This window comes from Pyricularia grisea (genome assembly GCF_004355905.1).
Source record: "Pyricularia grisea strain NI907 chromosome V map unlocalized Pyricularia_grisea_NI907_Scaffold_10, whole genome shotgun sequence".
Classification (NCBI taxonomy): domain Eukaryota; kingdom Fungi; phylum Ascomycota; class Sordariomycetes; order Magnaporthales; family Pyriculariaceae; genus Pyricularia; species Pyricularia grisea.
The window spans coordinates 308,124-331,900 of record NW_022156722.1 but is presented as its reverse complement, the minus strand read 5'-3'; the positions used below and the strand labels follow the sequence as shown (position 1 = coordinate 331,900).

Sequence of the window (23,777 nt, the reverse complement as noted above, 5' to 3'; positions counted from 1 at the left end):
CAAGGTATAGCTGCGACTCCCTTATTCGTTTTCAGTAATATTATAAACGGCTTTTTTCGCACTACTCCTTTCGAAAAAAATTTGTCGCTCCCAGGAATGGCATTTGAGGGTCTTACCGGGGGAGCCATCCGTAACTATATTCACTTTAATCGTTAATCCGGTACAAGATACGTAGCCCCTAATCGTCTCCCTATATCAGTGATTTTACCAGGATAACCGTCGGTACGAAAGTCTTAAATGGCAGAAAACGCAGCCAACAGACAAATAATTTAGCGGCAAGGTAATTAGGCAATTAAACAAAATGGTGCAGCGTTGGGACCTATCGCAAATCCTATTTTATCATTCGCATCGGTTTCCGATGGCGAAACAGGAATTACAATTAACACCCTAACACTGCCCGGCCCAGCAGGAATTATTATGGGGACAGAAAATTATAATGCGGCGGACCCATGCATAAAACTCGCCCAAACTGGTAATTTGCCACCGGTACGAATATCGTTGGATCCAATCCTAAACGCAAATCCTGTTTTATCATTCGCATCGGTTTCCGATGGCGAAGCAGGAATTACAATTAACACCCTAACACTGCCCGGCCCAGCAGGAATTATTATAGGAATAAAAAGCTATAATGCGGCGGACCCATGCACAAAGCTCGTCCAAACTAGTAATTTGCCACCGGCACGAATATCGTTGGATTCCAACCTAAACGCAAAACCTACCCAAACCAGTTTTATTACATTGGGACCGACAACAGCGTATTTTAACAATTTGGAAAACCCCGGTTCATCATTTACGCCGCCATCAGATCGCACGACCATTGCTGCCTCGCCGATACTGGAAAACATACAGGCTGCAAATATCAGAAACTGGCGTGGAAACCATAATATTTTTAAACCGACATTACAGATAATATCTAATAAACATGTTAGTAGTATACAGACGACTGCACGACAAATTTCTCCAAATGCACCCACAAATATAATAGAAATATCGACCAGAAAGGCAAACGGGAAGTTGAGAAAGCTATTAAAAATAAATAGAAGGAACGAACAGTTTCGCCATTTTCCCGGTTACATTTCCCCCACGTTTTGGCGAATAGGATAGAATAGTAATAAAGGTGTTTTGGGAGCCGAGTAAAGCGAAGATACAATAATGTATAACAGATAGGAAACCGACCAAATCGAGGATATAATAATAAACAATAAACCGGAAACCGAGCGGAGCCAAAGTTCTAATACTTTTCCCAGGCCCAGAGTTTTTTGCGGCAGTAAAAATCGTGGTAGGTCCAAATCTAGAACAGACGATAGGAACAGGCTAAGGGCTGGTTCGAATCGCCGTGAAAAGAACAGAGATCGCGATCGTTCCAAATCGTGCTGCAACGACTACCGAAACAATAACCGCAAAAGTGGCCGACGTGACGATGGAAGGTATCGTAGCCGATCAAATGCTCAAAGGGGTTATATAAATCAGCATGGATTAAAAATTAAGCGAGACGGTGGTAGAGATTCGAGGCCAAAAGTTAAAAAGGTTAACAAACGACCTCAACCAATATTTGAAAATCCTAATTTTTCCGATAATAAATCGTTTATAGGTTTTATTCCTCTACTATTGGGGCCCATAGTGGAAGAAGCGCTAGATATGCCAGCAACCCAACTAAAACTGCAAATAAATCCGCAACGGCGTCAAAGAAAAACTGGAAATTCGTCACAGGACTAAAGGATTATACGACCATAGATAAATTAAAATATTTCAAGTCCTATAAGAACTATTTATCGACAATTTTCAGAGCAGCAAACACATCCCAGAGCAGACAATTCGCACCGGCCCGAGCGAACAAGGATTCAAGAAATACCCCCTTCACATATATTGAAATTTATAAAGTGGTACGAACCAGATAACGCAGCCCAAATACAGCTGCAGCCACTTGGATCGCAAACTCAACCGAAGCCGAACGCATATTCAATTTAGGTGGAGGCAGTGCAGGCCGTCCCAGAATTACCAGCAGGCTTAACCACGGAGGTAGCTGTACCCCCGCCCGAAGGTCCTAATTCGAACGCGGCCGCAAAGGAGGCATCGAAACAAAACAATATATGGGCTATTGTAAAAACATTCGAAACAAGAAGTTCCGCTCCAGACGATGTTAGTTCTGGGGTTGAGGGTGTATAAAAAACGCCCAGGGAGGTAAATTACAATTTGAGCACGACCGAGCAGGTAAGAAAAAAATATAGCCTGCCTGCTAAAAAAGTACAAATAAGGTCTGCCGAAATTGGAAGGGCAGTGAAAAGGCAGCGTAAATATGGTATAATGCTTGGCCTAGCTTCCAACAGAAAAGAATCGCCAGGTGGGTTTTCCGAACCAGACAAACCTCCTAAGCATAGGAAACGCGAAACCTACGAAAACATGCATCAAAGCCAAGATATACAGGCAACAGCCCGTCGAACGGCCGAAAGTGGAGATTTTGCTCAAACAAAGAGAGACTGGCGTGACACTGTATTATCTTATTCTTCTAAATCGACGTTATAAGCTTAACGAAGATACAACTTGCTTTCGAAATACTGGCATATGCGTTATTTTAAGCGGCTTTGTCGACCCATCAAATCCATGGGGGTATTATGGTAGAGGAGGCCGTATATTAGTTCCTGGCTCGGAGTACTCGTGCGCATGGATGCGGATAGCTGTGCAAAAGCGCGGAAGGGAGCGGGTTTCAAAGCCCCTGTCCCTCAAGAAAGGGCATTCGTTAAAAGAATATCCCCACGGATCTGCCTGGATGGTGGAGCCACTTAAGACGACGCAGGGATCGCATAGCCGATGGCCGCAACTGAGGCTTCGGTCCGCCGTCTGGGCAAAGCAAACAAAGCAGGTGATACTGCCTTCAAATGCTGCCCAAACAGCCTTGAAACGTTGAAGAAGATCGATGTGAGCGCGGGAGGATGATACCATCGTATGTTCTGCTCTTCAACCAGCTGGCGTCTTTTGGTGGCCAAAGTAACAAAAGTGGAGCGAACGCGAGCATTTAGGGTCCCGAAAGTCGATTTTTCATCAATCCACCCATCGTAAAGTTCGTCAAATGTTTGCTCCGGAGGAAAAACTGTCAAAAATTCAATTAGCTTCTCCATGCGATATGGTCAACCTTGGAGTTCATTTAGTTATTGTGCAACTTACAATGCACCCCTGGCGGGTACGCATTGATTTGCAGGGCGGATGCAATGATCAGAGCCCGGTCGATATATGTTGTTGGCTCCTCGTCTATTAGAGCCTGCGTTCTGCTAAGAACTCGGATATGTGTGACCTTAGCGTCGTTGGAACACGGTTGTTCCTTCTGGAGGCATAGTAATAATTGTAGTTAAAGTCTTAGTTTATCGCAAAGTGATAGATGGCATCTTGAAGAAGATGTATGAGGTGCTGTTTCTTGAAATCGAGGCCTGCGTTTTTGCGTGCGTTAACACCTTCTTCCAGGTGTTCCGAAATAGGAGAGCCCAGCTGGACGAATCTTATACTGCGGAAAGCCATTTGTATAAAATTGTCTGGCTGTAAGTAGGATTTCTGACTATGAGTATTCCCTTGAGAGTGTTTTCGTAGTTTTTTCCTAAGCTTGACGTGAATGCGAGCCTCCAAAGCTTCGGGCTTAAATATGCTGTCTGTTTCCTTGCACAGAACCAAAACTCTCGGAGGAAACGGGACCCGGATCTTCATTGAGAGATAGGTCCAAGTCGACAATATGTCTTCGACGTGTTCAAGGCCTCCCATGTCGTCGAGGAAGAGAAGCACAGCAGATGCGAATGGGACCAGCAGTCACCAATACAATCCTAAAGAAAAGTCCGTTCTGCTCCTCATTTCTTGGACGATGCGGTGTTGTAACATGTCGCCCCTCGGTTGTCGAACAGCTCTCATTCCCCGATGCAGCATTTTGTGCATTTCGCAGACCACAATAACAACAGATGGCGAAAAATGACGCAGAGCAATGCCGTCGGATCGCAGGCCTTCCATATCAAAATACCGCCGTTTACATTCCCCCCCCCCCCCCCAATGGCGAGGGCAATTTGTGGGCAGGAAGTGTCTGTGGAATCAAACGCTGTATAAGCTTACTGTTGATTGGATTGTTTAAGGCCATGGTCAAAATAAAGGGGTGAACCAACGGGATACGTATGTAGGTATAAAATTGATTAACGAAGTAAGTAGGTACAGAAATAAGTCCGTTACAGGTCCAAAGGCCTATATATACAGGCTTTTTACCCCATAATTATCTTAGTCAGGATAGCGCATAAATAATATTCCGACACTTACCGATATTCAATCAGAGTTGAGCTTTGTCCAGGTGAACCGGAATCCAACTCAAGCCAGGCCTGGGCCGATGCTTTCGTGTGAATTTGGTCTCCGACTCCCATATTGGCGCAACTAGTTAAGAATAAATACGATTTTCTATGGCACGGCCTGGACCTGGGTGAGGGTTGCTTTCGGAACTTTTAGGTGTATGTTCCCCTCCATTTATTCCCTAGTCGATTGCAAATGTGTGGAATAGGTTTCCTTAATTCCAGAATCAAGCTCTAAGCCGGATTTCAGTTTTTGTTTCAACAAACAGTTTTGCGCAGCATATGTTAATCGTTTAAGCCGTGCAGCTTTTGCTGTTCGAGAGAGAATAAAAAGCAAACAATAGCGAAGCAGCGGACCGAGAGGGGCAGTGATGAGGAATGACAAACAATGCATACCACAAAATGCACTACAGCATCCGTTCGGAAAAGTATTCCTAGCCATAGTAAAAGCAGTAAAAGAACCACAAGAGCCTTAGTTCTCATCTTCTAGCCCTATTTAGTCTTAGACCATTCTATAAGCGGCCGCTCAGGAAAGAAATGGTGCCACCTGCATAATCCGATTGTTTTCTTCGTGAATCGCCTGCTTACTTAAGACTAGCCCAGAGGGTGAGGTTTCAAAAGCCATCACGTTGTGCTGCGATATATAACAGTTCCCTGCCTTGAAAACGAAGACAACAACTTAAACAAGATCCTTTGAAAACAGCGGCTGCTGCACCGAGAGAAATCTAAGCGGAGGCAGGCTGGCTACAGAACTAATTGCAATGGCGTTGCTTTGTTGAAATGGCCACTGCGGCTCTCCTACAATACTTGGAAGACGCACTATGAGAAATTTGGGCGGGGGCATAAAAGCCCCAATCCACCTAAGGAACAGATCAATTACTATGTCGGGCCATCGCTTGCACACGAAAAGCCGCAATTTGACCAGTTGATCCGCCCCGGCGGCCTCGCACAGCTACCAAAGCTGCGCCAGGAGAAAGCGTCTGAAAGAGGTGCTGATCCAAGAATGTACGGGGACGTTCCTGGCGTGACCATCCCTTACCATCAAATTGGTGAACCGATGTCTGGCACTGGCTTACATTGCGAGGACGGCAACCTTCAGTCCGCGAACATCAATCTCCTCAGAGTTAAGCTATGGGTTCTGATCGACCCGAAGTCAACCGAAAAGCTGGAAACATTTATCAGAGCACGCTACGGCGGTCGTAAGTGTGAGCAGTGGCTCCGGCACCTTAACCTGTTTGTTCGATCAGCCGACCTCCGCAAAGAGAAAATCGATTTCAAGATGGTGGCTGCCCGGCCTGGCGATATGGTCGTGACAGCGCCGAGGCAGTACCACATGGTAGTCAACATGACCGCGTCGTTCGCCGTAGCCATTAACTTTCTGATGGCTGGTGATCCATTATTTCCCGAAAGAGAGACGCAAGTGTGCGCAGATTGCTGTTTTATGTTTGCATTGGAAGAAGATCTTGGAAACTTCAAAGGTGTGGACGAATGCATGCCTGATGAGCAGCAAGTCGCCAGCCAAGATTCGCATATCAAGGCTTCAAGAACAAGGAATAAGCCCACGGCCACAAATTCAGCGTCGAAATTGGACAGGGAAAACACCCAAGCACCGGGAAGGTTAGGGACGACGAACTCTGCTACCGCTGTATTGAGGGACAAATTGCCTGGCAATCCAAAGGGCGTTAAAAGAAAACCCCCGGATACTCACCAAGCACACAATGGGCAACATCGCCAGTACTTGCCAGACGATCAGGTCACGAAGCGGCAGAGAAATCCCCCGACTATCAAAGAGCTGGCAGAGGAGTTGACAGGACACCGCGCGAAGGAGCGGTTCAGGCGTCGTATACTGGCATTCAACAACGAATCCTCTCTCGAGCTCCCAGCACCCTGGGACGATCAAGTTGACTTCACCTCACAGGTTCACAGCTACATCGAAAAGGGAGGACAATACACAGAGTCCGGGGCATTCCCAAAACTTGTGGGATTGATTTTTACAGCTTATACGGTCAGGCGCGCAGATACGCAGTCGGCCGAAATAGGCAGGCGCAACATGAGCAGACAGCTGCAACAGAAATATTTCGGAACAGTCATCAAGAGAATGAGCCAGCAGGCTTTCTGGAACTGGATATCACGGAATCGTAATTTGTGGAGCCTAGGATCTGGGTTGCTGCCTTATTTAGCAAGCGACAATGAGGGCATGGCGTCATTTCGAGACTACGAAAGAAGTTCCAAGGCAGAGGTGGACCAACTCAGAGCAGAGCTTGACAAAATCTCACAAGTCAAAGAAATGAAGCAGGCTGGAGAAGCGTTTGTTGACCGAATTTTACAGCGTCGCAAATTCGTCTGGCAGGACGTCGCCTCCAAAGAGCTTGAACAGCTGCCTATAGAGACGCTACTGTCACTGGTCAAAGTAAAGCGCCTTGAAGGAAACGAGACCGACAAATCATGGCAGCCGCTACCGGAATATCAATGGCAGAGGCCCGACGCGCTCGTCCAAGGTCCGCAGTACGAGTTGTGTGAGACGGAGTCGTGTGACTGCATCAGCCGTTGTTTCGCCAAAGCACCTTCCGTTGTGTATTATGACGGAAAAGAACTTGGCCTGCAAGCAATGGCGGAAGTTCCCGGAGATATAGCGTATAGGAAGGGCACTCTGATTGGGGAGATCGTTGGGCGCATCGTCCCTCCCAATACCTATAACGACGGCCGAGCTATGAAGATGATTAGAGGGAGAGAAGAGCGACCGCGCCACCACCGCATTACTGGCGTAGTGGCGGGAGCTGTAAAACCGGTGGCTATACGAGGAGGGGACACCAAATACGTTAGAGCTGGCACCTAATAAGTCACAAGTGCGCTACACGTAAACTATCGGGCGCAGACTTTTGCCTGGACCATTGCATGCATTCCACTGAAAAAAACATAAAGGATGAGATAGATTAAATAAGCTTTGATATATTTGGGAAATCTATAAATCGATGTTCCAAAAAGGCCCCTATACGCTCGGCAGGGTTTATTTTTCTCAACTGTCACTTGAACTGTATCGTAGCAGGTCTCGCAATGAAACTCAACAGAGAAAAGACGACTAGATGTAAGGGATATCCCGTCCAACCACATGTACAACCATAACGTCGCAAATCGAGCAGCCTCAGTCGATATATTTTCTCACTTAATCCATCTTGGCTTTTTGGTAGGTCTGTCGTTTTCGGACGTATACTCAATTGCGCGCTTTTGAGATTCAAGCATTTGCTCAAGGATGGTCAAAGTACAGGAGGGAGGATGACGCTGCGGTATATAGGTGCTCGGGAAATTGCCGGATGAACTTTCTCGAGAGCCGATATTCAAACGTGGCGAAAGGGGCGGAAGTTTCCGCTTCGGCATCAAAGGAAACGGCGACGGAAGGAGGCTAGGTGACTCTATCCACTGGGGTACCGACTTTTGAAAAGTATGAAAGGAGTCGCCCTTTTCCACCGGGGAGCAAGGTTGTAATAATGTGGGATGAGGATCAGGCTGAGGATAAGGCTGAGAAGAATCCGCATCAACCTGGTCACTCAACAGACCTGCTGGGGAACTGCTTGCGAGCGAGGACTGATAGCTCGGCAACGGCGATAGGGCTGGAGAGAAAGGGCTTGGCTTTTCGACGCTGTCTAGGATCGGAGTGCTGGGGAAATGAATCGTAGAACCGCGTTGAATTGAGGGGCTGCTTGACGGTACGGAGCCAATCCTAATCTCTTCATGGTCTGGCTCGAAGGAACAGGGACCAGATCTTATGTAAGGCGACGAAGAGTCCGCATCAAGATGAAGCCAGCTGCCGCTATGCTTACAATCCTGCTCCCCAAGTTGCCTTTTGGTGATTTTTGAATTATCGTCCCAGCGCGGAACAAGGCTTTCTTTGGTGACAAAGCACATTTCTCGATCTTTGTTCTTGATGTAGATGGCGACTTCAATTCCGTGAGCTAGATTGAGTTCTGTGGCCTTCCGAAGTAAACCAGCTGTTTCGGGGTCGATTGAGCGGTTAGGGGTTCTAGTTTCCATTTTTGCCAAAGGAAAGAATAGAGTGACATGGGTTGTTGCTGGAGAAAGACATTGTTGGAAAATGATTGTCTTTTATTTCATAGTTGTTTGGCTCATACAGATTCCTAAAGTATGTAAATCAAATGTTTGATATTTGAGACTTGGAGCAGGAATCCGAAACTTGCAAGCGGCCATTCGGCGGCTAACAAAGTAGTTTAGTCGGTTTTCGATTCGAGCATTTAGCGCCTTAATTCAAAGTGTCGTGATTTACAGAACCCAATTCAGCATGGGCTGGCATCACTCCACAATCAAACCATGCGCCATTGCGCCATGTGCCACTATGGCGCTAGGATTAGATGCTGTCGATGCGGATATGTTGGAAATGACGGAGAAAGAACCAAAATTGCCTGAGGATAGACCAAAATTCCCACTCAAAAAACCACAGAATCCTTTTCGAGCAACGCCCTGCATCTACCGGTACTATATCCACGGCTCGTCGACCGCGCGCGAGGCGCAATTTTTGGCCGTATGGAACAGACTACAGAGGGGCGTATATCGTCACAGGACCGCATCTTCAATGCATCAAAAAAGGTCGAAAAGCTGCTTTACGTTAGCATAGACAATTTAGTTGAACCCCAGCAGCGCAAAGCACCACTCTCCGTCAACACTTCCGAGGCCTTTGCCTGGGCTGCGGGAATACTTAGTGATCCAAACAATCTTCCAGCCACCGGATTGAGCGATCTAAAAGGCATCGTCGACAGGTTCAGGGGGCGCTTAGCAGAATGTTGCCGAGAACGTGGGCAAAAGGCCCTGGTCAACAAAACCGACATCCAAAGGGCCCTTGTGAGTTTGGGCTGGACGACAGCAAAGACGAGTAAGAAACGAAGGTAAATCCCGTTCAGTCATACCTTTCTTTCAGACCTCCAAACGGCTGACCACATCCATCTAGGCGGGACACTTCACCAAGTGAACATTGTTTAAGCCAAGACCAACAATTTATTCGCCGGCAGCTGTTGCGCGTGCGAAAAAACGTTCGGATATTGCACAATGATTACATCCAAATTTCCGCCGAATATGAAATGACATCTAGCAAGGTTGACAATGCCAAAAAAGTTCTCGAATCATGTGGCCATGCAACTGACGTCCATGATTCGACCACGGTCAGCGAAATGGAATCGTCAATCGCACGTATAGATGAGCTTGTTAAAAACTTGGAAAGTCTAGCACATGAGAATCCTGGGCTTGAAGATACTATTCAAAAGTACGAAGAGGCCCGCAATGCCAAGTTTGCAGAGCTGGAACAGCTGAAATCGGCAATAGAGGCCGCTAAACTGGATCTGCGCGATGCCGAGAATGCTCACGATACGGCGAAAAAGGCTAAAGAGAATTTTGAGCTTCAAGAAGACTACAACAGGGTTTTGCTGTTCTCCTGGACAGTTTGCGCAGGCGGCGTCGACCAGCTTGGGAAATGGTCACACGAATACCCCTGCGAATTTGAGTTACTCTGCAATGCAGCCAAAGCTATGATGACCACTACCCCCAGCTCAAATTCGGGTTTCACTAGCCAAAAATGAACCGTTAGCCAATCTTAAATTGAAACATTGGAATGATTTCACTATATATCCAATTTCGAAAAGATAATAGCAGGCAAGGCGTTGAAAATCATGGGCCCATCCTAGTTGTGTAATCGGCTGCATGGGCGTAGCCGCGCATGTAAACGCCGCCGCCGCCGCCACGAACACCGCCATTCAAAATGAGTGTGTTGTTCCCGGTAACCGTTTTCGGTTTCCGTAAGGCAAGGCCCAAAAAGAACGAGAAGCCTCGCAACAGTATTTCTCGAAACCAGCTCACCTAGGTCTCTCGTCCTAAATACCAAAGAGCCTGACGACACGACATTAAAATGACCGCAGGTAGTATCTCACAGGCAAGGCTCGATCAGAACAAAGTTCGAAAACGTCGTCAGACAGTCTTTCGCAAACTGGACGAGCTGCAAAAGTACGGCGTCGATATTTACGTCGTTATCAATCAAAACAACAGATATTACACGTATACATCGAAAAAAACCGAATCTTGGCCGCCGTCCCCGGGGAAAATAGTAAGGGTCGTTTTGAACATGTTGGGTGCTGGAAACTAACTGCTTTGTGCAGGAGAGAAGTTATCCTTTGCCAAAAGAATACGGACCTGGTGATACGGTCGCAGGGCAAATTCAATAAGGTGTATCTGTAAAAGTACAAGCCAAGGGAGGTAGAACGAAGCCGACAGCTAGCAGACTGGGCCGCCAAGTACTACAACTATCAGGGCTCGTTTCGCCTGGTCTGGGGTTTTCACGAAGCGTTTTCGGGACTGGCTCAGACAATGCAGAGCCCGGAATAAGGGAAATACGTAGAAAGCCATTGATTTGAATCCAAAAATACAACCCCGAAGCCCTCAAAGCTGCAAAAAAACACACTCGCTAGGAAGGCTCATTAATGTGGTAAACTTCTCGTTTTCTTGCATAATTTTCTAAAGAAACTAGACCATCGATTTTGTCGGGGTGTCGGGGTGTCGAGGTTGCTTTATCACCACCGTACAGGGATAGCTCACTTCAACGGCCTCCTCCCGCAGTGTGATAGCCGCGCCCGGCGGCTAACACAACGACGTAACTGGGTTCCATTCTGTCGGGTCTGCGCGCCCCAACGTACAAGGGCTATTATATGTGACCGACAAAGGTTATTCAGTTCGGACTCTGACCAACAATCACGCGCTATTCTGTTTCAAGATGCTTTGTAAAGTTGCAAAATCCTCATCACTAGAATATTGTCGGTCATTGCACCTCGAGATGCTAACAAGAACCTCGTTTGTTATGTCTCTTTGCTCAAGTTCACTCCACGGCCATATGGCCTCCTGCATTGCACGTGCATTTGTTTTCTTTTGTGCCAGATGGCTGACTTGGACTGCCAGAAATAACCACGCCATTTCCCAATCCTGCAACCAGCGCCTACATGATTCCATTTTCAGGAAAAGGTGCGTATCATTCCTTTAGAAATTGCCACCAAAATGTGGGGCGTTCAAGGTCGATTCCAGGGTCGCGAATTTATATCACCAACAAATGGTGCTACCTGTCACTCCGCCGAACTGCCAGGGGTAATGAACGCGAAACATATAAAGGATGGAGGAGAACATTTAAAGGGGAGAGAATGGGCGATTACACATTCGTGGCGTGTTATATTAAAAACCCAATTTCGTTGTGACTCGTCATGGAGCCATCAAGCGTTTGGTTTGACCCAATTCTTGACTCATGGAGTTTTCTCTCTTGCGTCCAAAATATCACCGGCGCCCCATCTATGTCCAGCAAGCCAAAGTTCCCGTGTTCGCAATGTCAAAAGGTGTACGGCAGAAAAAGTGACCTGAACAGGCATCACAACAGCGTCCATATGAGACAATGGTCACATCAATGCCCTTCCGCTCTCTGTGGGAAAACCTTTGCGCGGAAAGACGTATGGAAGAGGTAAGAAAGCCACTTGCATCCAGGAATGCGCTTGCTGACGAAACAGACACATCAAAATCTGCAAGAGTAGAAGCCTGCCTATGATCCAGAACGAGGCCGGCTTCCAATTCAGCTCTATGGAAACACTACTAAGCCTGACGGGTATGGGAAATACCGACACGTCTACTCAGGACGCAGCATTCTTGAGCTACCTAGCGAATCCCCAAAACACTGTGGCTCTCTTTGATTCGGGATTCTAAGGCGCGGCTGTCGGTTCTGGTTCGCCACATATTGTATCAATTTTCTGCTTAGTATTTTTGGATCTAATCTGCTATTTTGCCTTCTATATGCTTTCGGCGCTTCCGAACCGATTTTATGCTCCTGGGGAGCTGCCCACCCCATCTTGCTGGAGATTCCTTCATACAAAATGCGGAACATCTCTGTCGCCGTCTTGCCCTGCAATTTCTCGCCCAGATGCTACTCCAATGGTCAGAAAAGACATTATGTTTCCTGCAAAATACGACCATCTTTGCGTCGGTTGCTGTGATACAGCTCGTCACACCTCGGTCTAGCCAACATGACAGCATTACCCGACACAGGTGCTGTAGTACCCGGTGTGCCTATTTGTCCCATGTTTCGGCAAGGATTTCCTCGCACGGTCCCGACAATCACATTCTTGGCTAAGCGGCCAATCTTCTGGGTATCAACATAAACCTCGGCTGTAAGCGCGGTGAAATGTCGCAAAGCATTCTCCAATCTGTGGAACTGATTTACTCGAGGTTTCGTTGCGGTCATCGGAAGGCTTCCGGTGCAGAAATGACTAGAGCAGCAGCGGACTTTGTCGTCCAAGGAGGTGCATATGACAAATAGTCTACGTCCTTTTGTTGAAGGTTACAGAAAACAAAACTTGGCTGTGACGTTATTAAATCAGGTGCGGCTTTTGCTATCGCGATGTGTTTTGTGCGGCAGCAAAGGTCGGGGATATCCTTTCAATATTTTTCTTTGCTTTGGATTTCCAGGGTTTAGAACTAGCGGTCCGGAAGTGGTCAGGGCCCTGAAGTGGGCACCCTCCCGAGCAGCGACCACGAAACTAACGTCCACCCAATTGATCGATTTTCGGCTGTAAAACTCTATGAAACCTATGTCTATCTGTTCGTCTGATGCTCCTCTTCAATGTGATCCAACAATGAAGCCGTAGATCCGGGCCCATGATCCTGAATTTGGTGTTGTTTCCGTATTTTGGCCTCCATGGGCTCCCTCTTCTGATTTAGCTCGTGAACCGCGTCCTGGATATTTGCTAGTTTATAGAAGGACTCTTGGGTTTCGCGACGCACGCGTTTTTTAGGTGCAGGTTTGAAAGCTTTCATCTCCTCGTGTAACCGTTTGTTTTCGTAGGTCAAATTGGCCATTTGAGCTATTTGATAATCCATGCTTTTGGATATTTTACGTATAAAGGCGGTATGATCTAGTCTCAGTGCTCAGCCTAGACCCCGGCTGCGCAGGGGACCGAGCGCTCCATGTACCTTACCAGCCACATGGCTTTTTGGCCAATTAAATCGTCCAAAAAGAAAGCGCTCGTTCTAGTCTGAGGACACGTTGTCGATTTTCGTCGTTCATGGAGGTTGGGATGTACGGTATGCGCACTGTACGCGCACCGTACAGGCAAAAGGCGATACAGTTAAATTACTGTGCATTTTATATATTGGAATAAAAAATCGAATAAAAATCGTAAAAATGCATAAAAAATACCGCTATATAACCGAAAATTTGAGGTTTTTAACGGTTGTTTTTTATTTTATTTTACCGCTTATATCGGCCGGGCTATTAACCGTTTTACCTATTTTATCTGTTTTTTTATTTTTTATTATATTAACGAATATATATACAGTAAAAACTCTAATTTTTGTTGAAAAGTAATATTCATATTTAATTTTATATAAAGTTATTTTATTATTATTTTTAAAACCTTTATTTAAAATGTTATATTTAAAAATTGTGAGGATCAGGCCCCTAGACCTACCCTCAGATCGACTCGGCTCCAGGCCGAGCCAGGGATCGGACAAGGGTCCACTAACTCCGGATTTAAGCGCGTCTCTTGAGCGCGTCGTCGATTGTAATTTCTCTCTTCTCTTCAGTTTAGAATTTTCGTCGATAGCGCCTAATACACTGAGGTTCTCCAATGTATGCCTGGCCGTGACAAAAATATAAAATTTATCAAATTTATTTTATTTTTATAAATAATAGGTTTGGTATTTAAATATTTATATATAATAATATTATATATTTTAAACGTATAGTATTTATTTTATTTTATTTTTATATATTTTATTTATTTAAATATAAATAAAAATAATAATAATTGCAATTATTATCAGTTTTATTAATAAGATGGTTAATTTTGGGTTTTTTGCAAAACGGATTTAACGTGGGCGTTTATTATTGTATAAAGTCTAATCGTTAAAATTTTGGTTTTAATATTGTAAAAATTGGTTAAAATACAAACCCGTTTTGATTGCAAATTTTATCAAAATTTAATTTATTTTACCTTTTTGGTTTTTTAATACGCTATATTACGTAATATCAATACCAAAATTTATATTTATAAAGTTAATACTAATTTAACCCCCCACGTGCAAAAATTTTTAAATCTTATCCAAATTTAAAATAATAATAAAATAAAATCGAAAAAATACAAAATTTTAACAAAACCCAACCTCCACGAAGAAATGAAGGAAGGCCTATATCCAATTCGCCCAATTTGCGTATTAAAGATATAAATTAAATCGCTATTAATAAATACGGCCGACCGTATATCCAACGTGCAAACCGTATATTTTTACAATTTTTATTTATTTTATTATAAAGGAGTGAAATTTTGAAAATCGCGATTTTACCTCCACGAAGGACGAAAATCGACAAGTTGTCCTCAGACCTGAACCAGAGAATTCTTTGGTTGGACCCACAGGTACAAGCAAAGCCACGAATTGAGCCACGGCGACGCGGCTCAATTGTGGAGCTCTGGGCTTCAGGGATGAGCCCTGAGACTAGGTATGATCCCGTTTAAGCCCGGTCAACTTGCCTCTGAAGTGCCTGGCCTGCTTCTGTATATCCCGAGAGGACTTTGGAGTTATGAAGATGAGCTTATCGGTATTTAAATCGAAGTTGTGGTCGTGAATTTCCGGCTGAGCGACCTCCAGACCGGTATTTACCACGCGGTCCGGGGTTACGGCCCTAGGCGGTGCGGCCGGCCAGATCCCTGCAGTGCGGAAGCCGGAGATTACGTTGCGAGGTGATAAACCGGCTTGAGAGGCCTCTCGATACGCGTTCAGGAAGCGTTTTTTTTTGTTCAGGCGCGCTGGTATCGAACGAAGCGAAGAATTTTGTATTTTGACGATAATACGTCTTTACAGGGCCGAAAACTGCCACGTCGAGAGGTTGAGTGAGATGTGAGCTGTGAGGAGGTAGGTATTCGAGGAAAACTCTGTTGTTGAACGCTTCAAACATGAATTCAGCTGATTGATGCGTTGAAGTTTGATCCAGTACCAATAACCGCCATTCAGAGTCATTTTCTGGTTTCGTTTCAGGCAAGTAGATTTGCCGTAACCATCTCAGTGCTATTTCAGCGTTCGACCACCTAGAGGGCGTTGAATCGTACGCCCAATCTTCGATATTCGGTGGGAACCATTGCGCCTGGAGAGTGTTACCGGTTTGGATCACGGTCGGGGTAAGTTTTCGGCCCTCAGCGGTAATTGCTTCGATTATCGTTGCCCAAGTTGTATCTGACGTTTGCTTCACTTCAGCCTTATTCGGGCGCTTTGCAAGCGACGCGCCATACACTCTTCCTGCGGCTGTATCGCCCTGTTGAAAGCCGTGTTCGTCCATATTCGCGATATTTTTGGGCAGGTGTCACGTTCGTGTGACAAAGCCTTATAATTGGGACCGACGAGGTATCTGCTAAGTGCAGGTACTGCAGGATCTTTTGATCCATTTGTCGTATCTGTTATATTGTCGGGCAGATACGTGACAGCAGGATTTCGAACTCGTCGATAATACGTCGGTGTTGGTTATAAAAAGCTCGTATCGATTTTGCCGTGGTTTCGTTAGCTCGCGCGCCTTCCAACAAAATACCGTTCTTTGCCCTGATATTCTGATTCCGGCGTAGAAAGCCTCTGAGCCAACGGCGCCCAAAGGCGTTTACGCGATTTTCGGGAGGCACCAAAAACGAAGCGAATTCTCGTATCAATCGGTACGTCGGAGCTCTTCCAGCCAGTTCCTCAACCTCGATCCAACGGTTAACAAACCTCTCTTGATCGTTAGATAACAGTTGTTCGTGTTCATGAGCTTGTTTTCTGTTGACGGTGCCGTCAAGGCGCCTTTTGAGGGTAGTTCTCGATACGGTCCACGCGCGGGCCGCTTTGGCCTGCGAGGAGCCCTCCCGTACGGCCTGAACGGCCTTCAACAACCGATACTCCAAATCTCTAGGCATCACTAGTCTCAGGGCTCATCCCTGAAGCCCAGAGCTCCACAATTGAGCCTGTGGCTCAATTCGTGGCTTTGTTTGTACCTGTGGGTCCAACCAAAGAACTCTCTGGTTCAGGTCTGAGGACAACTTGTCGATTTTCGTCCTTCGTGGAGGTAAAATCGCAATTTTCAAAATTTCACTCCTTTATAATAAAATAAATAAAAATTGTAAAAATATACGGTTTGCACGTTGGATATACGGTCGGCCGTATTTATTAACAGCGATTTAACTTATATTTTTAATACGTAAATTGGCGGAATTGGATATAGGCTTTCCTTTATTTCTTCGTGGAGGTTGGATTTTGTTAAAGTTTTGTATTGTTTCGATTTTATTTTATTATTATTTTAAATTTTGATAAAATCTAAAAGTTTTTGCACGTGGGGGGTAATATTGGTATAAATTTTATATATAGAAATTCTGGTATTGATATTACGTAATATAACGTATCAAAAAACCGAAAAGGTAAAACAAATAAAAATTTAATAAAATTTGCAATCGAAACGGGTTTGCATTTTAACCAATTTTTACGATATTAAAATCAAAATTCTAATGGTTGGACGTTATATAAAAATAAACGTCCACGTTAAATCCGTTTTGCAAAAAACCCAAAATTGACCATCTTATTAATAAAACTGATAATAATTGCAATTATTATTATTTTTATTTATATTTAAATAAATAAAATATATAAAAATAAAATAAGGTAATTATTATAGGTTTAATATATATAATATTATTATATAGAAAAATTTTAATACCCAACCTATTATTTATAAAATTAAAATAAATTTAATAAATTTAGTAAAATTTATATTTTTTATTATAAAATTTTAAATAAAGGTTTTAAAAAAAATAATAAAATAACTATATATATAATCAAATATAAATATTGGTTTTAAATACAAATTAGAATTTTTACCGTATATTTATCCGTAAATATAATAAAAAATAAAAAAATAAATAAAATAAATAAAATAAATAAAATAAATAAAATAAATAAAATAAATAAAATAAATAAAACGGTTGATAACCCGGCTAATATAGGCGGTAAAATAAAAAGTAAAATACCTTTAAAAACCCCATATTTTTGGCTATATAATGATATTTACTTTGCAATTTTAAGATTTTTATTCGATTTATTATTTGACTTTCTAATTTATATATAAAATGCACAGTATTTTAACTGTATTATTATTACCTGTACGGTGCGCATACAGTGCGCATACTGTACATCCCAACCTCCATGAACGACGAAAATCGACAACGTGTCCTCAGACTAGAACGAGCGCTTTCTTTTTGGACGATTTAATTGGCCAAAAAGCCATGTGGCTGGTAAGGTACATGGAGCGCTCGGTCCCCTGCGCAGCCGGGGTTTAGGCTGAGCACTGAGACTAAGGCATCACGGCTTTTTTCGGCTTCAAAAACGCGTTATTTGCGGTGCGTGAGCGCGTTGAAGTGTATGGGGTGTGTTGGATTTACTAGAATTTGCTAACAAAACACGTGTCCACTTCAGGGGCCTGTCCACTTGTGGGTCACCCGGTCTAGATGTAATATTATGTAACCATTTGAAGATTTCAACAGATGGCATGCACACCAAACCAATCGTGACGGGCAGCTTCTTCAAGGTACAATCAAAGGTCAAGTTACAGTCTTTACCCCCTAATTTGCCGCATGCAATATTGGCTTCGAGGGGAAACCAAATCGTTTCGCCCACAGGCAACTCGCCCAGCCGGGGCTTCACTATTGACCAAAGCACTCTATTTCAAGTTTTGCCCTCGACAGAAACAATCCATAATATCTCACAATCACCGTTGAGTTCGAACCAAACGAAAACTGTACCAGCTACCGACAAAACTGGAAAAGCCCTGGGTTTTATCTGGGCGCAAATGCCTACTTGCCTCCGAACAATTCGATTTATTCTGTCGTTCCAGTCTATCGAGTTGCACTACATCCGTCCGATTTGCTCTAAGGCGTGCTGAAAACTTTACTTTGTCTCCAGCTATATGCATTCGGAAGCAAAACGGCGATTGGATCCTTAGGGCAAGGCCAGCTGTTGGTTTCACTGAGGCCTACGATATGATGTCAGGAGCTGGAAAACCCTAACATTAGAACAACCGCTTTCGCAAAACAGAAATACGAAGTGGACACAGCACTGAAACGCTAAGTTAAACGCGCGGTTAGCCGTTAGCGCCAAAGCAACAACATGGGACTTTTTGTTCCGCGGTTATTGAGCGCCCTCTGGTGTTGTAAATTTGGCAATAAAAGCCATCATCCCAGATCTACGCTAGGGTTGTTTCACACGCTCATCATTCCCGCAAAATGAATCTGCAAACCACCCGATCTTGCACCAAACCAAAAAAACCCGGAGTGCGCCTTTAATACGCGTATCTGTGGAATCTTCAAAAAGGCGCTTTACCTGGTAAAGCTGGTCAATAACGCCAACATCGCCGTCTATATAGAGCGTGATGGCCAGCAGTTTTATTTTGAAACCGCTCCCGATCTATTGCCTATTTCGAAGAAGAAAGGAGTAATCCATATCAAGCAAGAAGACATCGAAGAGAATAACCCCAGGTACAGCCTGGTTTTCCCATCGTCGGGGCCTGATTCGGATTTCGAGAGTACAAATCAAAATTTCGCACCCCTGCCAGGATCCCCGCCAGCCATGTTTCCGACATTGCTTGGGAATCTCAAGCGCGACCGGGATAGCACACCTTTAGAGTCTGCAAAACGAGTTAAAAACTCATGGATCAAGTGATTGAAGATTGCTTGGATTGCGGATGGTTCTACGGTTTTACTATCTGGCTTTATTCTATGGGTTTCTTTCTTTTTCCGTTTGTGTAAGCCGGTTTGTAATATCTACCCCTTGGTTCTAGCGTAAGAGGTATTTCGATTGGGACAGCTGAAATATAAATAGAAAACTGTTGTTTTGTAAGTAATCTCGATACATTTTCCCCACTTGCTTTTCTCGCAGGGTCACGGCCAGGGCCGTAAGCTCCGCGACAACGGTTCTCTTTTCTCGTTTGCGAAACCTAACCCAAGGGGTTAGCTTACCTGACCAACAAATCAATCAAAACCCTGTCGGATTAGAGGCTCCTCCTGGGTCAAAAATTCGGTTATACCATAAGCAAGTGGCTGTGAATAATTTATTCATTCTTTATTTTCACAGTCGGCTTTGTATAACAGCTTTGAACATCTTGCTTATACTGAACATTTATAACAAGTAACGGTAATCGTTTCGTCAGGGTACGCGAATCAGAGGGATCGATCGCCTGGATTTGGTTTACTGCTTTGCAACTTTGCAAACCGCGGAGATTATGCCCTGAAAACAGGATTCTGTAATGAGGAACGAGTAAAAATTTGAGAAAGAAACGTACATATAGCAGATTGATGTCCTGCGAAAACCAAAATAAAATCAAGAATGGTATTGTAAAAACACAGCAAAATGTCTCGGACACCTTATCACAGACCAATTCGGTACCACCATAGAAGCAATAGTTATGAGCAAGAGCTGTATAAAGACTACATTTACAGTGCAATAAGGCGAGAAGTACAATACCAGCTCGCTCAACTCGGATTGGCCACGGCAGACTATCCCAGTAATAAGCAAAAACATTCGAACCGGGACAAGGCAGACGATGAATCAACCAAAGAGAAAATTGACCTGCAGAATTATTATATCGAAAAGCGCCATAAGAACCACAAAGTCCAGCCGGGTGCAAAAGTCAGGTTCCAGTTACCGAAGAAATATTGCTCTGGGTGTGAGTACGTGTGTAGGCGATGCGGGCAGCGCATGTAATGCCGGCACCATGACATTTTCTCAGCTGGAAACCGGGACACTTTGCTTGGAGTAGACAGAAAGCCTAAAGGTAATTCGCTTTGTGGTTTGTGTATAGTTTGCAAAAAGTTTCAATTTAATGGTTATTTATTATTGAAGCTGGATACTCTGCTTTTTTTGTTCAGTTCCGATTCAACAAAATGAAACACAATCTTATTATAAATATAATTTGGCAGATCTATTGATCCAGCAAGTCCTTAGGGTTATAATGTGCTGCGCTACAAATAATTTAAGGGGAAAAAAGCACCAGACTGCCTCCGATAACCCATTTGTCCGGCAATCAAGCAAAGACTAGTCTTTATTCAATCCATCTTTTCCTCTTTCGAGGACTGGAACTCGTGTGCGTTTTCAATTCGAGCAAACACTGAAGCACGGTTGAGTTCGAATCGAGAGCTGGTTGCTGTGGTCGGTACCGGCTCTGAAATTGCAAGGATATATTTTCCGGAGCGCAGAAACTCGATAATTGCGGGAGGGGTTGAAGGCGTGGATGCGATGTCCAAGTAAATAGGGAAGGAAAAAGATGAGGAGGGTCTACGGCTTCCTGCACCGACGCGCGAAAACGATGGGCAGAGTATTCGTTCTCCACGGAGCAACAAGGCGGAAGGACTGGAGGATAAATTCTGAAAGCCTTCGGCATCACTGTCGACTCCAGTCTGATCACGGTGCACGGCCGAGTCTTGGATGCGCACTGGCAGCAAGCAACTGCACGGTCGTAACAATATACCACTAGCCTGCCCGGGGTGCCGCCGGAAAGAGTCGTCTGTGACGGCTGCGCCCGATTACCTGTTCTGCTCCTGTTGAATCGTCACCAAGTCATGACAGTGTACCAGGCAGTAAGCCCCAAGTTTTCGGCAATCTGAGCAAATAGCAAAACCCTCAAAGCAGCTGTTGCAGCCGTACCAAGTTTCCCCCAGTTCGGCCAGGCATAAGTCACAAAAGTCAGTACCTGTGGAAACGTTTCGGCGTACAATTGGTATCGCAGTCTCCGTCATGCAGGTGTCATATGATTCGCAACGTTTAGCGATGCTCTGAGTGATGTCGTCATGACCCTGGCTTCTAGCCCAGCTCAGAGCGGTGAAGCCAAAAATATCAGCTGACCAAACATCAACGGTAGGTAGGGCGAGAAGCTGTTGAACCATAGCAGAGCGACCAAAGCGGGCGGCTAAAGAGAGCACAGTAGAACCATAGTGATCTTGCGAATTGACGTCCGTTCCTTGATACATCAATATAAAATCGAAAATGCTGCTTCGGCCTCCTCGAATTGCGTGAACGATTGGTGTTCGCCCAAGTATATCTGGGATTGAAAGAGCGGCGGCATTGTTTTCGAAAAGTAAATGAAATAAAGCCTCGTGTCCACTCTCAGCGGCATACGATAGCGGTGTCTGTCCGTCGTTGGTGGCCACTGTAATGTCGGACCCTCTTTCCAGCAGCAGCTTGACAATTTCCAGGTGGCCTTGGTTGGCAGCAGAGTTGATCGGTGTCCATCCATGCTGGTTCGCTACCGAGATTTTAGCTCCGCGGTGAAGCAAATACTCGACCAATGCTAGGCATCCGTTTCTCGATGCAGAGTAGAGCGGTGTTATGCTGGCGTATCCTCTTGTATCAACATTGACGCCGGCGTCCAAAACTTCTTTGACCGGTTCGATTAGTCCTTGGAGGCAACATAGGTCAAGCATTGGTCTGTAGGCACCGCCAAGAAGCCCCTCGGAGCCAAGTTCCCGAATTTTGATGATGGCAACTGCGTCTAATCCCAGTCTGATAGCGTGGTAAGGGGGCCCTAGTGAGTCATGGTCGTCTTCCAGTATCTCCTGGCTTTTGTCTTGTTTGTCAAACCAGGTTTTCCATGCACTCCAATATGGATGGGCCTCATTCATGAATTTGTGAATGTTCTCAGAGGTATGTGAGTCTCTATCGAGTGATACGCCTGATTTGACATGTGTATGCCACGCCGTTGCGGAGTAGTCTCGAAAAGCTTTTTGGCATGGTGATCCGTAGGCATTATTTTGCCAAGCCTGTCGAGACTGGATATACCAAAGACATGATCTTGCGAGCATTGTGTGCTGAATACGTTCGTTGGATGCCCTTAGGGTCTCATTTTGCCACACACCTGTGGGCAGACGGCCGACCAGAAATTGTTTGACGGTAAAGTGTGCCAAATGCACCGTCTGTTTTCCAGCCTCCAATTCCGAGTTCAAGCGACGAACTTCAAGAAGCGGGCTGCAAAGATCCAAAATTTCGCTTCCAATATAGTCATCGTCGACAACATCCGGCAGCTCATTTGTCGGGAGATCTTCATCTTCGTTAATCAGCACAGCTTCAGCGATTTCATTGATTGTCAGTGGCCGCAATGCAAATGCTGCCCAGCGCAGCAAAGCTATTGCGCGATCCCTGCGGTCGCTTCTCGTTAGAGGTGGTCAAGTCCCGTCGGGGTACCATCGAAGTCTCTTTGAAGCTGCTCAATATTCTTCCATGCCTTGAGCGACCTTTCCTGCAAATGCAGCCAGAGAAATTGACCCTCGCACCGATGGCTCATTGTTTTCGACAACTTAGCCCGGTTTTCTTCTTTCATTTTCGGCAGCTTCTTGATAACAATCGACTGTGAGAATGCGATGTTGTCGGCGTAGACATCTTCTGATAATATCTGATACTCGGCAATACGGCTTGCGTCACTGGTTTGCAACGGTTGTCGAATCTCGGTCTCTTCCCGACTGACGATTAAAACTCGAGTCGCCGATGTAACTGTGTCTAGAACGTCTTCCAGGAATCTCGCCACCGAAATATTGGAGTCGGCCGGCGCTGTACATTCATCAAGACCATCGACAATTAAAGAACAACCTGGTTTGGTTTGCAGAGCTTCGCGGAGGAGTTGGACAATAGTTGCACGACTGGCAGCCTGATCTGTTGTGGTCTGCCATTTCTGCTGAAGCAGTGCGTTTATGTCCGAGTGCGCAGCAAGCTGAGAGACCCAAGATCGCATGACGTTGTAGGGATCATTGCAACTCTTGTGGTCGGACGACAGGAAAAAATAAGCGACAGGTTTTGTAAAGGTGGCCGAAATGTGCTCAATGATGCGAGAGCACAAAATGGTTTTCCCAAATCCAGGTCGTCCGTAGATCCAAAGTAGTTCAGGCGAGCCCGAGGCACACCATTTGGCAAATGTCGGCCGCGTGAAAATCCAGCCGCAGGTGTTGTGCAGTCTTTTCTTGCACGAATCATCGTAACGCTCACTAAAATAACGCTGGCCCAGTAGCCGGGCGTGAATTTCTCGTCGCGTTTCAGCTGGTGCTTCGTTAGCTTTGGTCGCAGACATTTCCGTTAGCTCGAATCGCAATCGACAAAATATTCTTACCTTGCCACTCAGCTTGAACCTGCTTGAGAAACTCGACCAGCCGTTCATATTCGAATTGCGTTCCTGGCCCCAAGGTTTTGCCGAGCGAACCAGCGATTTGTGAGGCCCCCGCATTGGACACGTCCGTTGGTCGCGTTGTGTCCGCTCTCTATCGGGGGGACCAGGTTGTACAAATGCTGGACCAGCGATCCCAGCTGCGTAACTTGCGCTGTACGGTCTCCCTTGCCCCCCCCCCCCCCCCCCCCCCCCCCCCCCCCCCCCCCCCCCCCCCCCCCCCCCCTCCCCTC

General features: G+C 45.3%; 9 protein-coding genes across 9 annotated transcripts; 6 read left to right on the top strand and 3 right to left on the bottom strand.

Annotated features, from left to right (window-relative positions):
- Positions 1 to 96: 96 nt before the first annotated feature.
- PgNI_11618 (uncharacterized protein) lies at positions 97 to 917 on the top strand (the record flags this gene model as incomplete). Its single annotated transcript, XM_031131584.1, has 3 exons — positions 97 to 151; positions 311 to 871; positions 907 to 917. 3 exons carry the CDS (start codon positions 97 to 99, stop codon positions 915 to 917), a joined length of 627 nt encoding a protein of 208 aa, XP_030976501.1.
- A 1,051-nt stretch (positions 918 to 1,968) lies between these two features.
- PgNI_11617 (uncharacterized protein) lies at positions 1,969 to 2,372 on the top strand (the record flags this gene model as incomplete). The annotated part of the gene is made up of 2 exons (XM_031131583.1): positions 1,969 to 2,139; positions 2,328 to 2,372. Coding segments are annotated over 2 exons (216 nt in total), but the record flags the coding sequence as incomplete, so codon positions are not given.
- A 408-nt stretch (positions 2,373 to 2,780) lies between these two features.
- Positions 2,781 to 3,747, bottom strand: PgNI_11616 (uncharacterized protein; the record flags this gene model as incomplete). The annotated part of the gene is made up of 3 exons (XM_031131582.1): positions 2,781 to 3,088; positions 3,163 to 3,319; positions 3,598 to 3,747. The coding sequence occupies 3 exons, from the start codon at positions 3,745 to 3,747 to the stop codon at positions 2,781 to 2,783; spliced, it is 615 nt and encodes a 204-aa protein (XP_030976505.1).
- A 1,566-nt stretch (positions 3,748 to 5,313) lies between these two features.
- PgNI_11615 (uncharacterized protein) lies at positions 5,314 to 7,146 on the top strand (the record flags this gene model as incomplete). The annotated part of the gene is made up of 1 exon (XM_031131581.1): positions 5,314 to 7,146. The coding sequence occupies one exon, from the start codon at positions 5,314 to 5,316 to the stop codon at positions 7,144 to 7,146; it is 1,833 nt and encodes a 610-aa protein (XP_030976504.1).
- Positions 7,147 to 7,763: 617 nt separating this feature from the next.
- On the bottom strand, positions 7,764 to 8,401 carry PgNI_11614 (uncharacterized protein; the record flags this gene model as incomplete). Its single annotated transcript, XM_031131580.1, has 1 exon — positions 7,764 to 8,401. A coding segment is annotated over exon 1 (576 nt), but the record flags the coding sequence as incomplete, so codon positions are not given.
- Positions 8,402 to 8,658: 257 nt separating this feature from the next.
- On the top strand, positions 8,659 to 9,892 carry PgNI_11613 (uncharacterized protein; the record flags this gene model as incomplete). Its single annotated transcript, XM_031131579.1, has 3 exons — positions 8,659 to 8,844; positions 8,961 to 9,192; positions 9,543 to 9,892. The coding sequence occupies 3 exons, from the start codon at positions 8,659 to 8,661 to the stop codon at positions 9,890 to 9,892; spliced, it is 768 nt and encodes a 255-aa protein (XP_030976509.1).
- A 179-nt stretch (positions 9,893 to 10,071) lies between these two features.
- PgNI_11612 (uncharacterized protein) lies at positions 10,072 to 10,691 on the top strand (the record flags this gene model as incomplete). The annotated part of the gene is given in 4 exon segments (XM_031131578.1): positions 10,072 to 10,147; positions 10,229 to 10,413; positions 10,491 to 10,532; positions 10,548 to 10,691. The coding sequence occupies 4 exon segments, from the start codon at positions 10,072 to 10,074 to the stop codon at positions 10,689 to 10,691; spliced, it is 447 nt and encodes a 148-aa protein (XP_030976508.1).
- An 825-nt stretch (positions 10,692 to 11,516) lies between these two features.
- PgNI_11611 (uncharacterized protein) lies at positions 11,517 to 12,044 on the top strand (the record flags this gene model as incomplete). The annotated part of the gene is made up of 2 exons (XM_031131577.1): positions 11,517 to 11,805; positions 11,871 to 12,044. Exons 1-2 carry the CDS (start codon positions 11,740 to 11,742, stop codon positions 12,042 to 12,044), a joined length of 240 nt encoding a protein of 79 aa, XP_030976331.1. The 5' UTR covers positions 11,517 to 11,739.
- Positions 12,045 to 20,443: 8,399 nt separating this feature from the next.
- On the bottom strand, positions 20,444 to 23,678 carry PgNI_11610 (uncharacterized protein; the record flags this gene model as incomplete). Its single annotated transcript, XM_031131576.1, has 4 exons — positions 23,491 to 23,678; positions 22,575 to 23,420; positions 20,925 to 22,455; positions 20,444 to 20,843 (listed from the first exon to the last, which is right to left on the bottom strand). The coding sequence occupies exons 2-4, from the start codon at positions 23,116 to 23,118 to the stop codon at positions 20,444 to 20,446; spliced, it is 2,475 nt and encodes an 824-aa protein (XP_030976507.1). The 5' UTR covers positions 23,119 to 23,420; positions 23,491 to 23,678.
- Between the last annotated feature and the right edge of the window lie 99 nt (positions 23,679 to 23,777).